At 41.1% G+C, this 20,512-nt stretch overlaps 1 protein-coding gene across 6 annotated transcripts in view; it reads right to left on the reverse strand.

Moving 5' to 3' along the window:
- Window positions 1-20,512, reverse strand: part of LOC125458776 (sodium- and chloride-dependent neutral and basic amino acid transporter B(0+)-like) — a 45,911-nt gene that overhangs the window by 19,400 nt on the left and 5,999 nt on the right. For 5 of the 6 annotated variants that reach the window (XM_059651503.1, XM_059651504.1, XM_048544423.2 and 2 more), the window contains exons 2-6: window positions 16,918-17,071; window positions 14,476-14,607; window positions 12,957-13,124; window positions 9,343-9,481; window positions 245-377 (exon numbers count right to left, since the gene is read on the reverse strand). In XM_059651503.1, the coding sequence (XP_059507486.1) occupies window positions 245-377; window positions 9,343-9,481; window positions 12,957-13,124; window positions 14,476-14,607; window positions 16,918-17,071 (726 nt within the window). Of the gene's footprint in view, window positions 1-244; window positions 378-9,342; window positions 9,482-12,956; window positions 13,125-14,475; window positions 14,608-16,917; window positions 17,072-17,321; window positions 17,434-20,512 lie in introns of those variants that run through there. The other variant, XM_048544420.2, reaches the window with a different exon arrangement.

The raw sequence follows: 20,512 nt of genomic DNA on the forward strand, positions 1-20,512 counted from the left end.
CCCAGAGCGCAGGGATTTGGGGGGAATTGCTGCTGTTCTTTCCCTCAGGAGAAAGATCTTCAGATCTCCTTCAGGCCTGAAGTGTTGACGAATTATGGATCTCCCACTCCCCAGACAGACACTGCTAACTTCACCTGGGAGATAAACCAGCTACTTCACAAATGATTTATAAATTCTAGTTTCACTGTTTCAGAAATCTGTACTTTGTCACTAGTTATATCTCATTTCATCACCAATCATTTACCTTTCCTGACGATTTGATTCCTTTAGATAACGCTGCCCCAACTGTCAGACGGACCAGAAGCAGACAGAGGGCTAAATACCAGACTATCCTCCCAGTCTCATCCATTGAACTGGAACGCTGTAAGACCACTTTACTGAAGAAAATGACAATAGAAAATATCTTGGATCAGGATAATATTTGATACACACAATGGGCAGTCAAATAAAAACAGATTTGCAAGGTAAATAATTTAAAGAGAAGTTCAACATTTAGAAGTAAATTAATATGATGATACTTCATATGCTTTTGTATTTTCTCTGTGTCTCTTGACTTTCTAAAGATATGATTTTGTTTAAACAGTGAGTGCTGACAAGATTCCCTGGAGGACTGACTTGATTTAACGGGTTCCTGTCAATGCTTCATTAACTACCATACATTGCGCTGTTGAAACTATCAGTGTACTTAGTCACTGTGGCCTCGAACAGATCAAACCCCCTCAAGATATATTAAGAAGGTAGCCTAGACTCTAAATTTTATCTTACTTTGAAGGTATTATGTCACTGATGCAATTGATTGGTTAAACTACTCAATGCTATTTATGCACTGTTGTTAAAATACAACAAAAGAAAAAGACAAAAAAATCCACTTAGTTGCAGCTCTATTGGAACACTTAACAGAACAACAGATTAATTAGCTACTAAACAGTCACTGCTCCAATCTTCCAACATCCAATGAACACACCTTTGGCAAAGGGCAAATTCAGAAAACAGGTTGTTTCACATGCAACTCCAACAGCTCAGGAGAAAAAAAACGTTAAGAGAACTCTGAGAGAATGTAGCAGGGAGAGATGTAGTGCAGCAGTAGACCCAGCAACAACTGCTACTGAAAAACTAAGAAACTCAAAACCTTGGTTCTGTGAGAGCTTGACCAGAAACATTTAAGCTGCTTCTATCATTCCAAAGTTTAAAAAAAAGGCTTCACAAGCTGTTTACTTTATGAGTTTTCAAGAGACCTCTGTCATAAAACCTATCCTCAAAATAATGCAGAACAAAATAATCTCTTAAAGCCATAGTATCATCAAGGAGTGCAGGGTCAGGAGAAGCAAATACTCTAGGGGTTGAGATTTCCATTCTGGAGGAAGGGGAAGGGGCGGGGGGTGGAAACTGGTGGTGTGTAGTGGAGCAGATGAAAATGGGCGACCCCAAGAACAGGCCTGTGGCATCACAACTGGCTCTGCTGTCGAGCAGTGTCAGGCAAGATCCAACTGAGCGATGGTGGTCAGAGACTCGTTAGTTGGGGACACAGACAGACATTTCCGTAGCCACATTTGAGACTGCAGGATAGTGTGTTGTTTCCCCGATGCCAGGGTCTCTGAGCAGTTGCACGAAATTCTCAAGGGAGAGGGTGAGCAGCCAGAGATCGTTGTGCATATTGATCCTAACGACATTGGAAGAAAGAGGGATGAGGTCCTGAGGAATGAGGACAGGAAGTTAGGAAAGACGCTGAAGAGCAGGACCTCGAGGGTAGTAATCTCTGGGTTACTACTCATGCCACGTGCTGGTGAGGCAAGGAACAGAAAGATAGGAGCGATGAATGTGTGGCTAAGGAGCTGGTGCAGGGGGCAGGATTTCAGATTCTTGGAACATTGGGACCTCTTCTAGGGAAGAGCTGACCTATACAAGAGGGACAGATTGCACCTAAACTGGAGCGGAACCAATATCCTTGCATGGAGGGTCTCCAGTGTTACTCCAGAGTGTTTAAACCAGAGTGGCAGGGGGTTAGGAATCAGGTCAGCAAATAAAGAGATTGAGGGGAAGGTTGATGTTAGGACCAGAAATTCAGAAAGAAAGGAATGTCAGAGACAGGTAAATGAACAGCATAGTACTAACGGGCTGAAGTGTGCTTATTTCAATGCAAGGAGTATCATAGGTAAGGCAGATGAGCTTAGAGCTTGGGTCCGTATATGGGACTATGATGCTGTGGCCAACACAGAGAAGTGAATGAGAGGGGGACAAGACTAGCCACTCAACATTCCAGGGTATCATTGCCTTAGACAAATAAGAGAGGAAGGGATAAGAGATGGAGGCGTTACATTGCTAATCATGGAGAATGTTACATCTGCACTCAGAGATGATATGTCGCAGGGCTCATCCACTGAGGCAGTAGGCATAGAGCTCAATAATAAGATGGGTGCAATCAATCTGGTAGAATTATACCATAGGCTCCCCCAGCAACCACCAAGAGATTCAGGAACAAATATGTAGGCAAATTATGGAAAGGTGCGATAAAAATGGAGTTGTCATAGTGGGTGACTTTATCTCCTCTATTATTGACTGACCGTTCAGTGGGACAGCATTCTGGAAATAGTGACTAAAAGTCCTTAATTTTTAAGACAGCTATGAAAAACGATAAGTCAGGACCTTGCGGAAAGGTACTAAATTGGGGAGGGCAAATTATGTCAGCATTAAGGAGGAGCTAGGGAGTGTTAATTGGTAGGAGCTGTTATCAGGCAAGTCCATGTTAGACATGTGGGGATTGTTTAGAGACCTGCTGATCTGAGTTCAGGACTGGCATGTTCCAGTAAGGTGGAAGGATAAAGATGGCAAGGTAAGGGACCATTGGATAATGAGGGAGGTTGTGGATTTAGTCAAAAGAGTAAAAGAAGCATATGTAAGATTTAGGATGCTAAAATTGGGCAGAGCCCATGAGGAATATGAGGGAGGCAGGAAAAAAAACTCAAGCAGGGAATTAGGAGAGCAAGAAGGGGCCACAAAATGACATTAGCAAGTAGGGTTAAAGGGAATCCCAAGCCATTCTATAGATGCATTAAAAGCAAGAGGATAATGAGGGAGAAGGTAGGACCACTAAACGATAAAGGAGGGGACTTGTGCTTGGAGGCAGAGAATGTGGGTGAGATCACAAATGAGCACTTCGTATTGGTATTCACCCAGGAGAAGGATATGGAGGATGGTGAGATTTGTGTGGAGTATGCTAAAGTGTTAGGGCATTTTAAGATCAAGAAAGAAGTGTAGTTTGAATCTCCTGAAGGTGGATACATCCCCAGGTGCTGATGGTATCTACCTCCGGCTGTTGAGAGAGACAAGAAAGGAGATTGCTGGGGCCTTGACCAAAATCTTGGTATCCAAACTAGCCACTGGCAAGGCCCCAGAGAACTGGAAAGTAGCTAATGTTGTTCCACTGTTCAAGAAGGGAAATAGGGATAATCCAGGAAACTGTAGGCTGGTGTGTCTTACATTGGTGGTTGGGAAGCTATTGTAAAGAATCCTTAGGGATAGGGCTTATGCACATTTGGAAAAGCATGGCCTAATAAGGGACAGTCAATATAGCTTTGTGCGCGCCAGGTCTTAGTAACTTTATTGAATTTTTTAAGGAGGCGATTGATGAAGATAGAGCAGTGAATATTGTCTGCATGGATTTTAGTAAGGATTCTAACAAGGTCTCTAATAGTAGACTCATCCAGAAGATTAAGACACATGGGATCCACAGTGACTTGGCCACATGGATTCAGAATTGGCTTGCCTATAGAAATCTGAGGGTAGTGGTGGCAAGGTGTTTTTCAGGCTAGAGGTCCATGGCTAGTGATGTCCCCCAGGCATCCGTACTGGGACTATTGCTGCTTGTGATATATATAAATGACTTAAATGAAAATGTAGATGGGTGGATTCATGAGTTTGCAGATGATTACAGAAATCAGAGAAGTTGTGGATAGTGTAAACGGTTGTCAAAGGATACAGTGAAATACAGATCAGTTGCAGAAAGGGGCAGAGAGATGGCAGATGGAGTTTAATATGGTTAAGTATGAGGTGTTGCACTTTGAAAGATCAAATGTTGAGGAAAAGTATACAGTTAATGGCAGGGTTTTGAACAGCACTGATGTACATAATGATCTTGAGGTTCAAGTCCATAGTTTCCTGAAAGTGGCCACGCATGTAGATAGGGGAGTAGAGAAGGCATATGGCATGCTTGCCTTTATTGTTTGGGGAATTGAGTACAAGAATCAGGATGCCATGTTGCAGCTTTATAAGACTTTGGTTAGACCACATTTGCCAACTATTGTGTTTAATTCTGGGGATGTAGGGGCTTTGGAGAGGTTTACCAGAATGCTGCCTGGACCAGAGGGTATGAGCTAAAAGGAGAGGCTAGAAAGACTCGGGTTGTTTTTCTCTTGAGTGGTGGAGCCTGAGGAGAGACTGCATGGAAGTTTATAAAATTATGAGATGCATAGATAGGGTTGATGGTCAGAATCTTTTTCCTGGAGTTGAAACGTCTAATACTAAGGGCCATGCATTTAAGGTTAGAGGGGAAACATTCAAAGAAGATGTGAGGGGAAAGTATTTTACACAGAGAGTGGTGGGAATCTGGAATGCACTACGAGGGGAGGTGTTGGAGATAGATATGATAGGGCATTTATGGGACATTTAGATAAGAACATGAATACTTAATAAATGGAGGGATATGGACCAAAGGCAGGCAGAAGGGATTTGTTTCATTTGGCATCATTTTTGGTACAATATCATGGGCCAAACAGCCCATTCCTGTGCTGTAGACTTCTATGTTCTGTGTTGTAATTCAGAGGCTACTGCTACAGAGACAGTCTAGACAAACATCTGGCTTATGTGTACTGGTATATTGTTGAATAATGAGTTAAAAACAATAAATCAAAAAAGAGATTCCCAGCCATCTCATCTCAGACCCCTCCACTCCAGTTTACTCTCCATGCCAACACATTATCGTATGCTATCTACTAAGCCCATGGCTTCTTATTCTCCCCCATGCCAAACTATTCCCCATAACACAAAGCCTTCAGCCTTTTGTCTATCCTCATGGTAATTTATACTCTCTGTGATACCAATGCATGACTTCTGTTTACACCCGCCATGCCAACTCATCCAACATTCATCAAGCGCAGAACTCAGTAACCTTGTTAAGATTAAGGAAAGTTTTCATTGCCCATCAATTTAATCACTATTTCAAAAGAAATACTTTCATTGAGAATGCATTTTAATGCAGTTCATCCCTTATGAAAACAAACCCTTGAATTCATAGACTAATTTCATTGACCACTTTACTTAGTCAATCAAATTGTGAATTGTTGGGCATCCCATTGTGATAATGAATGGTTCTGAAATCAGCACTAATTCTGTTATGATAGCCCTCAATCTTATGTCAAGAGGGAAACAGCAAATGCTTTTGTTCTGGTTAAGCACTAGTGATAATTTTCTTTCAACTGTTTCAAAGGCATGAGTTTTCAACATCTTGAAAGAATTACATATTTTCTTGGCAGTCAAGTTGATGTATCCTTTTGAAAGGTCTGTTGAGGGTTTCAAAGAGCTTATGCTTTTCTTTCCCACATTTAAGTTTAGTTTCAACACTTCTTAAGAGCAGTTACCTCTCCAAAAGTGCGCCTAACCTCCCCAAATGTGTCTAGGGAACACATCTAAAAAGGTTAATTTGCCTCTCCAAGAATACTCCTCAATTTCCCTGAGGAAGAGTGCAGAAGTTGTATTTTAGTCAGTCCATGAGTGTAAATTATATCAGACTGAGGCAGCTGCACCTTCACAAATGCTGTCATCTCGATGACCCATGCCTATAAAAAAATTGCAATCATAGAACATAGAACATTACAGCACAGTACAGGCCCTTCGGCCCTTGATGTTGTGCCGACCTGTCATACCGATCTCAAGCCCATCTAACCTACACTATTCCATGTATGTCCATATGCTTATCCAATGACGACTTAAATGTACCTAAAGTTGGCGAATCTACTACCGTTGCAGGCAAAGCGTTCCATTCCCTTACTACTTTCTAAGCAAAGAAACTACCTCTGACATCTGTCCTATATCTTTCACCCCTCAATTTAAAGCCATGCCCCCTCGTGCTCGCCGTCACCATCCTAGGAAAAAGGCTCTCCCTATTCACCCTATCTAACCCTCTGATTATTTCATATGTTTCAATTAAGTCACCTCTCAACCTTCTCTCTAATGAAAACAGCCTCAAGTCCCTCAGCCTTTCCTCGTAAGACCTTCCCTCCATACCAGGCAACATCCTAGTAAATCTCCTCTGCACCCTTTCCAAAGCTTCCACATCCTTCCTATAATGCGGCGACCAGAACTGTTCGCAATACTCCGGTGCGGCCGCACCAGAGTTTTGTACAGCTGCAGCATAACCTCTTCGTTCCGGAACTCGATCCCTCTATTAATAAAAGCTAAAACACTGTATGCCTTCTTAACAGCCCTGTCAACCTGGGTGGCAACTTTCAAGGATCTGTGTACATGGATCTGTCCAAATTAATCACTCCCCGTTAATCACCCTTTGCCCAACACTTGCGACCCCAACTCCCAGTATGAAAATGGTAGGTGCTGTAGTCAAGGGCAGGACTTCTGAAAGTGGATGTCCATCTGAATTTTAATAACAATGGAATCCTCTCAATACAATTCCCACGTTGACTAATTAAAGGGATAAAAGGAATCATTTGATTTCAAGATGAACCATTTTAATTAATGGATAAAAGGGATCAATGTAGGTTTTGTTGCATAACTGACTAATAATCCTCGAATATAAGCATCCAGGAGGGAGTTAGCCAATGAAAGGGCCGCTGTTGTGATGTTATTTTGTAACAGGTCTAGGATGTAAGATGCATCTCTACCATTGCATATCTCAATTTTATGCCCATTAAACATTCAGTGGTCTAACCAGGGAAGTGGTTATGCTGGACCTGGTTTTGGGGAATGAGCCTGGCCAGGTGAGTGAGGTTTTAGTGGGGAAGCATTTCGGGAGTAGTGACCAGAATACTGTGAGTTTTTAAAATACCCATGGATTGGGATAACAGCAGTCCTTGCGTGAAAGTATTAAAATGGGACAAGGCAAACGACAACCATATGAGGCAGGATCTGGAGAATCATGATTGGGACCAGCTATTTGAGGGTAAATCTATATCAGACATGTGGGAATATTTCAAACAGCAGTTGATAAGTGTTCAGGAGAGGCACGGTCCTGTAATAATGAAGGATAGGTATAGTAATTTACGTGAATCTTGGATGACCAGGATGTTATGCCCTTGGCCAGAAAGTAAAAGGAAGCATACATAAGGCCTAAGAAGGATGGGAACTGTCAAAACTGCTGAAGTATAAAAGGAAAATAGGGAACGACTTAAACAAGGAATTAGAAGTGCTAAAGAGGGTCATGAAAAGTCATTAGCAAACAGGATTAAGGAGAAGCCCAAGGCTTTTTATATGTATAGGCAAGAAAATAGATAGGGAAAAGGTTGGCCCACTTAAGAACAAAGGATACAATCAATGTGTGGAATCACAAGAGGTGGCTGAGGTCTTAAACAAATACTTCGTGTTGGTATTGACCAAACAGAAATAATTAGTTAAGGATGTTCTCATTTCAAATTTCTAAGCCAAGTTCCTTATTAATAGGAAGAGGTGTTGTGTCTTAAAAAGTATTAAGGTACATAAGCCCTTATGTCCTGATGGGATCTATCCCAGAATATTGAGGGAGGCAAGAGAACAATTGCTGGACCATTGACAGACATCTTTGTGTCCTCCTTAGCTGCAGTTGAGGTCTCAGAACACTGAAGAATAGACAATTTAATCCCATTGTTTAAGGAGGGTAGCAAGGATAATCCAGGAAATTACAGGCCTGTGAGCCTCACGTCAGTGGTAGGGAAATCATTTGAAAACATTCTCAGGGACAAGATCTATGCACACATGGAAGTAAATGGACTTTTAGCGATTGACAGCATGGTTTTGTGTTGGGGAGGCAGTGCCTCACAAACATGATCAAGTTTTTTGAGGAGGTGAGGAAGATAATTGATGAGGGCAAAGTGGATGATGGTGTCTACGTGGGGTTCAGTAAAGCCTTTGACAAGGTCCCTCATAGCAGATGGTACACAAGTTGAAGTTACATGGTATCAGGGGTGAGCTGACAAGGTGGATACAAAACTGGCTTAGTCATAGGAGATAGAGGGTAGCTGAGGAAGGATCCTTTTTGGAAAGGATGGCTATGACTAGTGGTGTTCTACAGGGATCAGTGCTGGGACCCCTGCTGTTCTTGGTCAACATAAATGATTTGGAATAAATGTGGCTGGTCTAATTAGTAAGTTTGCATATAATACAAAGATTGGTGGAGTTGCAGACAGTGAAGAGGATTGTCAGAGGATACAGCAATGTATAGATCAGTTGGAGACATGGGCAGAAAAATGGCAGATGGAGTTTAATGCAGGCAAATGTGACATGATGCATTTTGAAAGGTCAAATACAGATGGCAATTATACAGAGAACTCTTAAGAGTATTGATATGCAGAGGGAGCTGGGTGCACAGGCCCACAGATCACTGAAGGTGGCAGTGCAAGTAGATAAGATAGTAAAAAAGATCTGTAGCATGCTTGCCTTCAATGGAAAAGACATTGAGTGTATGGATTGACAAGTTATGCTGCAGCTTTATAGAACTTTAGTTAGACTTCAATTGGCGTATTGCATACATTTCAGGTCACCAAACTACCAGAAGGATGTGGATGCTTTGGGGAGGATACAGAAAAGGTTTACCAAGATGTTGCCTGGTATGGGAGATTTTAGCCATAAAGAAAGGTTGGATAGACTGGATTTGTTTTCACTGGAATGTAGGAGGTTGAAGGGTGACCTAATAGTAGTTTATAAAGTTGTGAATGGCATGGATAGAGTGGAAAATTTGAAGCTTCTTCCCAGCATAGAGGGGTCAATTACTAGGGGACACAGGTGCAAGGTTCAGGGTTGGGGGATAAGTTTAAAAGATATGTGCAAGGCAAGTTTTGAGTGCCTGGAATGCGCTGCCAGGTGATATCATGGAAGCAGACACAAGAGCATCATTCAAGAAACACATGGATGGATCCATGAATACAAAAGGTTGAGAGATAAGGGTCCTGTAATTGAAGACAGTTTTAGTAGGCAAGGGCAAAATGTGTCTGTACAGGCTTGGAGGGCCAAAGGGCCTTTTCCTGTGCTGTATTGTTCTATATTCTACGTTTCGTAGGACATTTGCCTACTAACTGTCCCAAGATGAGTTGCTGGCCCAGCTGTGCAGGTTATAGGTACAGGTCTCTGCAACAATCCACTTACTCCCAGTATTGCTCACTCGGGCTTTGGTGAGAAATGGAAATTTTTGATCCATTCGGGCAAGTTTCATTGTTTTTCTGTAGCCATGTTGTATTAACGATTTCAAAATATCCATCATCCAGAGTGAAATTGCAGAGTGGATCTAGATTGCATAAAATTAAACTTCATTAAGAACAAAGCAGTCATTTCTAATCATATAAATAAGACCATAATTTCACTCTGACTGAATCGGCCTAATCCTTTTCACTTTATTGTATTCCTAACAGCGTTTCCAAGATTTTGTATATAGTTTAAGTAGTCATATTATAGGAAATCCAATCTCATTAAGGAAGTAATGGATTTGAATTTTTAAAAATTATTCTCCATGAATCATTAGTAACATTCTTTCTGGGATGTTGGTTCTAGCAAGGGCCAGTGGATGTAACAACCAGGAATCATTATCGATTTGGCAGAGTTACGCACCGAGCAATACTGCCCATGTGAGCAAAGTCAGCAGACCGCAAACATTATATGAGATAGTTTGTGTTTCAGTACATTCCAATATTTATACCAGAACTTGAACCCAGCAGATGTTCTGAATATTTACATATGGGAATTGTTTTTCAATCAGTCCGGGTGTAAGCACTTAACTGTTTGTCATAAACTCACATATCCAAATACCCCGTCGTGGAAAGAAATAAGGTAATTTCTTCCTTTCCAAGAGATTTTGAAGACTAAATGATTTTTTTTTTAAATGGAAAGCATCAGAAAAAGAGGCAAATAGAAAACATTTGCAAGACACTGAAAGATTGAATGACAACATCATCCAGAAGATGGAAAACAAAAAGGAAGAATCTTATACAAACAAGGATGAGATTGAGAAGACTGAGCAGAATTCATAAATCTGTGAAATGCAAAATAGATACTGTGTAGAAAGCAGGAGACAAATAGGTAAAAAACGAAATGAAGAATCAAAACTGTAAAAAATAAAATCAAAAAACAAGTAATGATAATGGGAACTGCAGATGCTGGAGAATCCAAGACAACAAAGTGTGGAGCTGGATGAACACAGCAGGCCAAGCAGCATCTCAGGAGCACAAAAGCTGACGTTTCGGGCCCTAGGCTCTCTGATGAAGGGTCTAGGCCCGAAACGTCAGCTTTTGTGCTCCTGAGATGCTGCTTGGCCTGCTGTGTTCATCCAGCTCCACACTTTGTTATCAAAAAACAAGCAAACAGGTTTAAAGGGATAAAAGCACATTATCAGTAAGGAACACCACGGCACACAAGCTAATTTTCTTCGCATTCAATAAAAATCTGCAGATTTAGACTATCCACTATCCTGAAAGCTCAATGACTCACTCATGTTAGCGAGTTTTGAGAAGATTTGTAGCTCAGGTTGAAGTTCTGGATGTGAGTTTGCTCGCTGAGCTGGAAGGTTAGTTTTCAGACGTTTCGTCACCATTCTAGGTAACATCATCAGTGAGCCTCCGATGAAGCGCTGGTGTTATGTCCTGCTTTCTATTTATCTGGTTAGGTTTCCTTGGGTTGGTGATGTCATTTCCTGTTCTTTTTCTCAGGGGATGGTAGATTGTCTCCAAATCAATGTGTTTGTTGATGGAGTTCCGGTTGGAATGCCATGCTTCTAGGAATTCTCGTGCGTGTCTCTGTTTGGCTTGTCCTAGGATGGATGTGTTGTCCCAATCAAAGTGGTGTCCTTCCTTATCTGTATGTAAGGAAACAAGTGATAGTGGGTCATGTTGTTTTGTGGCTAGTTGATGTTCATGTATCCTGGTGGCTAGCTTTCTGCCAGTTTGTCCAATGTAGTGTTTGTCACAGTTCTTGCAAGGTATTTTGTAGATGACGTTCGTTTTATTTGTTGTCTGTATAGGGTCTTTTAAGCTCATTAGCTACTGTTTTTGTGTGTTGGTGGGTTTGTGGGCTACCCTGATGCCAAGGGGTCCGAGTAGTCTGGCAGTCATTTCGGAAATGTCCTTGATGTAGGGGAAAGTGGTTATGGTTTCTGAGCCCGTTTTGTCTGTTTGTTTGGATTTGTTGCTGAGAAATCCGCGGACTGTGTTCATAGGGTACCCATTCTTTTTGAATACGCTGTATAGGTGATTTTCCTCTGCTCTGCGTAGTTCCTTTGTGCTGCAGTGTGTGGTGGCTCATTGGAATAATGTTCTAATGCAGCTTCGTTTGTGGGTGTTGGGATGGTTGCTCCTGTAGTTCAGTATTTGGTCCGTATGTGTTGTTTTCCTGTAGATGCTGGTTTGAAGTTCCCCATTGGCTGTTCGCTCTACTGTGACATCTAGGAATGGCAGTTTGTTGTTGTTTTCCTCCTCTTTTGTGAATGTTATGTCAGTAAAGGGTATTATTGATGGTCTTGAAGGTTTCCTCGAATTTGTTTTGTTTAGTGATGACAAAGGTGTCAACTTTGGGTCCGCTATGTGGTTGACACCTTTGTCATCACTAAACAAAACAAATTAGAGGAAACATTCAAGACCATCAATAATACCCTTTACTGGCATAACATTCACAAAAGAGGAGGAAAACAATAACAAACTGCCATTCCTAGATGTCACAGTAGAGCGAACAGCCAATGGGGAACTTCAAACCAGCGTCTAAAGGAAAACAACACATACGGACCAAATACTGAACTACAGGAGCAACCATCCCAACACCCACAAACGAAGCTGCATTAGAACATTATTCCAACGAGCCACCACACACTGCAGCAAAAAGGAACTACGCAGAGCAGAGGAAAATCACCTATACAGCGTATTCAAAAAGAATGGGTACCCTATGAACACAGTCCGCCGATTTCTCAGCAACAAACCCAAACAAACAAAACGGGCTCAGAAACCATAACCACTCTCCCCTACATCAAAGACATTTCCAAAATGACTGCCAGACTACTCGGACCCCTTGGCATCAGGGTAGCCCACAAACCCACCAACACACTAAAACAGCGGCTAATGAACTTAAAAGACCCTATACAGACAACAAATAAAACGAACGTCATCTACAAAATACCTTGCAAGAACTGTGACAAACACTACTTTGGACAAACTGGCAGAAAGCTAGCCACCAGGATACATGAACTTCAACTAGCCACAAAACAACATGACCCACTATCACTCGTATCCTTACATACAGATAAGGAAGGACACCACTTTGATTGGGACAACACATCCATCCTAGGACAAGCCAAACAGAGACACGCACGAGAATTCCTAGAAGCATGGCATTCCAACCGGAACTTCATCAACAAACACATTGACTTGGAGCCAATCTACCATCCCCTGAGAAAAAGAACAGGAAATGACATCACCAACCCAAGGAAACCTAACCAGATAAATAGAAAGCAGGACATAACACCAGCGCTTCATCGGAGGCTCACTGATGATGTTACCTAGAATGGTGACGAAACGTCTGAAAACTAACCTTCCAGCTCAGCGAGCAAACTCACATCCAGAACTCACTCATGTATTTCCTGACTGTTATCCAAACTTTTTTGCTGTAATATCAAAATGGAGATAGCCAGTGAAAGTACTGGCAATGTTTTCTCCCTTATCTTTTTAAACAAAAATGAACAACAAACAGTCATTGAATGTCCCCAGTAGAAGTGAGCACTGTACCTTTGGGAATCCTGCTGCATATTTCATCTGCTCCCCACCAACTGAAGCAGTCTGCCCATGGCAGGGGTGATTGGAAGGAAGCAACCAGGTAGTACAGACTGTAGGTGAGGATGCAGGCATAAGAAATAATGGCAAATATTGATGAAAGCACCATAGTGATTCCTACACCTTAAAATGGAATGAAGGAAGACAGGTTGGATGAGATAAGTTATTGGCGTTGAACGCATCACTTCATGTAGATTCAGCTGCTTAACTGAGCAAATCAATGAAATAAAAATCTCTGAAATGCTTTTTTTTTGATATTTTTCTCAATTCATTGGGCAGTCTAGGCCCAACCCACACTTTTTGAGTCCAGTGTATTACATACAAAATACCACAATGTTCCAATTACAAGAGATTTCTTAGTTTAAAAGCTCCAGAGAATGTCTGGCAATTTCATCACAAGTTTACAGACCCAATCATTGAGAGGCTGGAGAAAATCTGTCTCAAAAGCACTTCAAAAAAATTCAAAGCTGCGAAAATATTTTGCAGAGAAACCCCATGTGAGCAGACACATTCTTATTGAAGCATTTGAAGTGAGATGAACAAGTCCATATAGAGCAATGGTATCCAGTGGCATCACTTCCCCTCCTAGTTAACATCCCTATTCCTTTCCTGATCTCTATATGCAAAGTGTTGATATTGCATGAAGTGATCAATATTGCCGACAGCACTGAGTTGTACAACACATAGTGTCCTGATACATTAGGATGACCAGGGTTTAGAAAGCCTGCAGGCCCATGCCCTGCAAAATGCATGGGTCTGTGTGTAATGTTCTTACTCTCTAAACAACCTCAAATTGGTGGGTCTTCCATTCACCCTTTCCCAAAGACTGAGGCCCCTAACTCACTCTCCTACTTCTAATTCTGCAGCATTAAGCTTAGTTCAAAAGGTTTGCTCACTAGCTTAATACTGGATATACTTCCCAACTTAACAAACCCTCTCTGATGAAGGGTCTAGGCCCGAAACGTCACCTTTTGTGCTCCTGAGATGCTGCTTGGCCTGCTGTGTTCATCCAGCTCCAGACTTTGTTATCTTAACAAACCAGGAATTGCCAATGAGAGATGGCCAATTAATATTTGCTTTGCCAGCAAGATGTGTAGTCATCTGAGATGGGAGTGTTAAAATCAACAGAAAATATTTATCCATCTCTGACAATTCTGTTCAACAGCTGATGAGTCCCCAGTTGCATCAAAATTAAATGAGTAAAACATACATAAGTCCCTTAATTAGCAAGTCTTTTGTAAAAATTATTGAAAACATGTCAACAACAAAATGGAATACTGTACATTCTACTGATATTACAAAAAAAACCTGGCAAAAATTACAGGAAAATAAAACATTACACATGTTACTTCTATCTCATCACTGGACTTTTTAAAAGTGTACTATGAATCAGATTGCAGGTAACTTCAATTATTATTTTTTATATATCACCTATTATAATAAATAATATAACATTTGCTCAATAAATATTTACCTTGTAATATTGGCACAGCTTTCCACACTGCAATGGGCCCAAGGCTGGTAAACTGCCCAAATGAAGTTTCCAAGAAAAACATGGGGATCCCAGCGAGTGTCAGCATGAGAGCGTAGGGAATAAGGAACGCACCTGGAAAATATGGGAATGGAAAAATATATTTGATTGTACAGGTGTTGGAGTGACCAGGTTTATGTTTGCAGTTTTTTGATTGTTTGTTACAAAATAATACAACTTTACTCAAGAAACATGTTCAGTATGAAAGCTGGATTGCATTGTGACTAACATCAAAATATTCATTAGTAGACTAAGTAATTGGGTTAAAACCATACAAACAGGTAACAGTCATGTATAAGAAAAATTGACAACAACTTCAGCGGGTACTGGGAAATGGTGAATATGCATTTAAATTAACAGTAAACGATGAAGTAAAATTATGTTAAAATTATGAACCAATACTCTGCTCATACATTCAATGCACTGAAATAAATTTAAATGCCATTACTTAAGTGCTTTGTTGTACACCCGAACAACGTAAGAAATACAGCTACAGCAATAGCTATGTGCCCTGTATCCTGCTTGAAGAGCTAAACAGACCAGTTTTTACCAACACAGCAACTAAATGGTGTAATTACAGGTTTACTCACTAACTCAATACAAAACAACAAAAATTCAGGCTTTTCTTCAACTGCATTATGAATGAATGAAAAATACAACAGACTACGCTCCTATAAGACACTCGTCTCTCTCTCTCCTTTTCATATTCTCGCAAACTGACCCAGTCTGCGATGTTCAGTGATTTTTTTTTGGGAACAAAACTTGCAAGTCAACCCTATAAAGACTTCATTTGAATTCTTTACTTCTCGAAACCTATCTCCTTTGCAACATGTATCACATAGGCCTTGTATGCAAATAGAAATGCTGCTTGGATATTCTTGAGATCCCAATCTCTTTCATGTGGAAGTAAAATGTTTAAAAAGTATTCAGATAATTACATGAATAGGAAATATTTGGAGGGATATAAGCCAAGCACAGGCAGGTGGGACTAGTTGGGACTTTGGGAACATGGTCGGCATGAACTAGTTGGACCAAAAGGTTTATTTCTGTGCTGTATGACTGTATGACTTAATGAAAGGGACAATTGGAAGCAAAGTTGTTTTCACCCTGATATACTCAACCTGATATTCCTGATATACCTTCCTGGGATGCTGGAGACTCAGAATCTCACTATTAGCACAGAGGTTGTGTCATTATCTGCAAGGTTAAATACCTTGTTTATTCTTTCCAGTATAACAATGTGGGCCTGCTTCTAATCTATAACCAGGCTTGCTGTCAGGGCAACATTATAACGGGACACTAGATCTTCATTCACCTGAAATTCAAGACACAGCCCCAATATGAACTATCTTATAATCATAGATAATAAAATGTGAGGCTGGATGAACACAGCAGGCCAAGCAGCATCTCAGGAGCACAAAAGCTGACGTTTCGGGCCTAGACCCTCCTGGAAGGGTCTAGGCCCGAAACGTCAGCTTTTGTGCTCCTGAGATGCTGCTTGGCCTGCTGTGTTCATCCAGCCTCACATTTTATTATCTTGGAATCTCCAGCATCTGCAGTTCCCATTATCTCTGATACTATCTTATAATCATAATGGGTACTATTTTCTGTTGTGTGTCTCCATTTTCTGTCTCTTAACCCTATCCTTCTTTTCATTATTGATTTCTTCTTTTGTACTTGTTTTGGCTTTAATTTCATCTATTTAAGTGAATATTCCCTTCCCGTTATTTCACAATCCTTCACTTTGATGGTTAGGGAGATATCCCATTCTTTTCTCTGTTCTCTCAGGCTCCAGATTCCCAATCTATATAATTATCAACCTGAAAATTAAATAAACCTATTGCAGATGTTGTTTGGTCATTTTCTACACATGAAATACTGATGCATAGGATCTATACTTTTGATTAAACTGCTTGTATGCATTATGGTACATGACAACATGTCTGGAGCGAGTGGGACCTAACCCAGACCTCCTGACTCAAAGGTAGGACACTACCACTGAAAAACAAGAACCTTCCAGCTCAATTTGGCTCAAGTATTCTCTCTAACATGAATATGGAGTCACCAAGAAGCAAAGAAAGACTTAAATTTAAAGATTATGCATGCTAGCACAAAAATGTTGACCTATAAATATCCAGGAGGCAAGATCTGTCCAGATAATATTTACCAGGTTTGTCAGTGAAGTAACTAACTTGTTTATTTGTTTTGTTTTTGTTTTCTAACTATTCCATTTATCAGATTAAAATTTGAACCTGCCTACCCTCTTGCAAAGTGCGAAAGTTCTCATGATACTATTTTAGAAAGAGCAGGAGTTTTCTTGTGCATCTTCTGATAATATCTAACCCTTCTATTCCTTGCCCTGTACTTTGAATTTAATTACGGTACCTCCTCCGTTTCTGTAAGCCAGGAACGGAAATCGACAGACATTGCCCAGACCCACGGCGTAACCAATTATCGAGAGCAGGTAGTCAGCCTTCGATGACCAGTTACCTCGCTCCACATTCTCATCATTTTCACCCACACGTTCACTGTTGGCAGCCTGGGGGAAGGAGAGGAGATGGCCAAATTGAAATCAGTCTTCTCATGCAATCGAATATAAAAGTACAGTTTTCACCCACTTACAGAAGCATTGCATTGTTCCACATTTAACAAAAATTGGTTGCTAGTTTGTGGAGATATTGACCCCAACAGAAAGTCTCTTCAATTCACAGCAAACAAAGTCTCAAAAATTATCAGTACCTCTCAAGATTTGACATGAATGAATTCTCATATTTTGATAAAAGTCTCACCATGTCTCTGGGAAGGTGTGTTTGATGCTAATTCTTTAAGAATCCAGTTAAAGCCAACTGTCACTAGTGCATCTTTGGATCTTTGAATTACTCTGCTTTTTAAGGAGAGTTTAGAGTTAAGCATGAAGAAACTTTATTGCAACAGAACTTTGGTTAAAGATTTACATTCTGAAACAGAGCCCAACAACAGGACAAAGTTCATTAACTATTCCACATGTAATTGCAAAGGAGTATAGTTTCATCGAACATAGAACAATACAGCACAGAACAGGCCCTTCGGCCCTTAATGTTGTGCCAACCTGTGACCTAATCTAAGCCCACCCCCCTACACTATCCCATCATCGTCCATATGCTTATTCAAGGACTGTTTAAATGCCCCTAATGTGGCTAAGTTAACTACATTGGCAGGCAGGGGGTTCCATGCCCTTACCAATCTCTGAGTAAAGAGGCTGCCTCTGACATCTGTCTTATATCCATCACCCCTCAATTTGCAGCTATGCCCCTTTATACAGGCTGATGTCATCATCCTCAGAAAAAGACTCTCACTGTCCACCCTATGTAATCCTCTGATCATCTTGTATGCCTCTATTAAATTCCCTCTTAGCCTCCTTCTCTCCAATGAGAACATACCCAAGTCCCTCAGCCTTTCTTCATAGGGCCTGCACTCCAGACCAGGCAACATCCTGGTAAATCTCCTCTGCACCTTCTCCAATGCTTCCACATCCTTCCTGTAATGGGGCGACCAGAACCGCACACAATATTCCAAGTGAGGCCGCACTAGCGTTTTGTACAGTTGCAGCATGACATCACGGCTCCGCAACTCAATCCCTCTACCAATAAAACCTAACACACTGTAAGCCTTCTTAACAGCACTACCAACCTGGGTGGCAACTTTCCGGGATCTATGTACATGGACACCAAGATCCCTCTGCGCATCCACACTACCAAGAATCTTTCCATTGACCCAGTATTCTGCCTTCCTATTATTCTTCCCAAAGTGAATCACTTCACATTTATCTTCTACAGTTTATTCAAGTCTCCCTACAAACTGCAACATTCTTCCACACTGTCCACCACTCCACCAACTTTAGTGTCATCTGCAAACTTACTAACCCATTCACCTATGCCTACGTCCAAGTCGTTTATAAAAATGACATTTCATGCATCAATGTTACATCAAAGGTGAATGAATGAGTGACTCACTGGGCCAAAAATTTCTGTTGGCTGCGTGCCAGTTTCAGAACATTCAGTGTTAAAGTGCAATTATTCTACAACAATTACAAAAACAACTGGCTTGGCATTAAATGAATTTTTCAATGAGACAGCACCAAATGGAATTCCAACAATCATGGGCTTGAGTGGAACAGAACTCAAAATGCAGTTGTTAAACTTTAGATTCCAAATACCCAAATGTTGCAGTGCATTTTAAATTTCAAGTTTGAAATTTTGTTTCCCCTCAGTTTCATGGCACAGTGGCTCAGTGGTTAGCGTTGCTGCCTCACAACGTCAGGGACCCGGGTTTAATTCCACCCTCAGTTGACTGTATGCGTGGAGTTTGTGTGTTCTCCCCGTGTCTGTGTGGGTTTTCTTCGGGTATTCCTGTTTCCTCACACAGTCCAAAGATGTGCAGGCTAGGTGTATTGGCCATGCTAAATTGTCAGTAGTGTAGATACGTCGATTAGGTGGGTGACAGGGGGATGTTCTGAGGGTTGACATGGACTTGTTGGGCCAAAGCGTCTTTTTCCACACTGTAGGGATTCTATGATTTTATGATTCTTGATTATCCGTTCTAGTTGCACTGACATTTTGGTTACACTGAGACCCTCTGCTCCAGTTAAACTGAGATTATCTGTTCCAGTTACACTGAGACCCTCTAACCCAGTTACACCAGCAACATTCCAACACCTAATTAATAAAGGCAATGTATGATTATGTAAAAAATGGCAAAAATTACTGGAGAAGCCGATCAGGGCTGGTAGCTTCTGTGGAGAGAAATCAGAGTCAATGTTTCAGGCTGTGGCCCTTCCTCAGCTCCCCATTGTCCTCAATATTATGAAAATCTACCTACTGTCACTTTAAAATGTTTAGCCTGAGACATTTGATTTGCAAGACATTGATGTGAGTTTGTTTTAATCAAAGCCCATTGCAACAGAACAGTTCTCTTTCGCTGGTACTGTTGCTCATGCCCATAAATTGGTACCCACCTCTTTCATACCAATTTTTGAGCAGCACGTTTACATTGCTACAAAAACAAAGTTGCTGGAAAAGCTCAGCAGATCTGGCAGCATCTGTGAAGGAGAAAGCAGAGTTAACGTTTCGGGTCCAATGACCCTTCCTCAGAACTGAGGGATGGCCACTGGACCCAAAATGTTAACTCTGTTTTTTCCTTCACAGATGCAACCAGACCTGCTGAGCTTTTCCAGCAACTTTGTTTTTGTTCCTGATTCACAGCATCAGCAGTTCTTTCGGTTTCCATTTATTTTGCTAATCTGATTTTCCTTATGCAAATTTGCACTCAGGTAGTAATTCTGAAATTCTGAAATTCTTTTCTTTATGGCCCAGCATTTTTAATTCAACACTGAGTTGCTTGTAATCGCTCAGCAGAACCTCCTTCCTAGTCCTTCCTCTGTCATTGGTACCTACAAGGACCACAACACTTGGATTCTTCTCCTCCCTTTACAAGTTCCACTTCCGCCCAGAGGAGACGTCCTTGATTTTCGTACAAGGTAGACAACATAGCCTTAGGGACTCCATCTTTGCTGCAGGGAGCAATATTAATTCTCTTAACTTTCCTATGTTAGTCTTATATTTCTATTTCCTACCTCCCTGCCCTTTACCCCACTTGAACGGCACTCTGTGCCACAATGGTTTGGCCAGTTTACTCAGTCAACTTGCACTCTGTGCTTTTGTCCACATGTATAGCAAGAACCTCACACTCGGGGTCACTGAATTATAGAGTTGTACATCATGGAAACAGATTCTTCAGTCCAATTCGACCATGCCAACCAAACATCCTAAATTAACTATTCCCATTTACTAGCATTTGGCCCATACACCTCTAAACCCTTCCTATTCATGTACCAATCCAAATGCTTTTTAAATGTTATAATTGTACCGAACTGCACCACTTCTTCTGGCAGCTCATCCCAAACATGCACCACCCTCTGCGTGAAAAAGTTGCCCCTTAGATT

The sequence above is a fragment of the Stegostoma tigrinum genome, chromosome 15, assembly GCF_030684315.1.
Source record: "Stegostoma tigrinum isolate sSteTig4 chromosome 15, sSteTig4.hap1, whole genome shotgun sequence".
Classification (NCBI taxonomy): domain Eukaryota; kingdom Metazoa; phylum Chordata; class Chondrichthyes; order Orectolobiformes; family Stegostomatidae; genus Stegostoma; species Stegostoma tigrinum.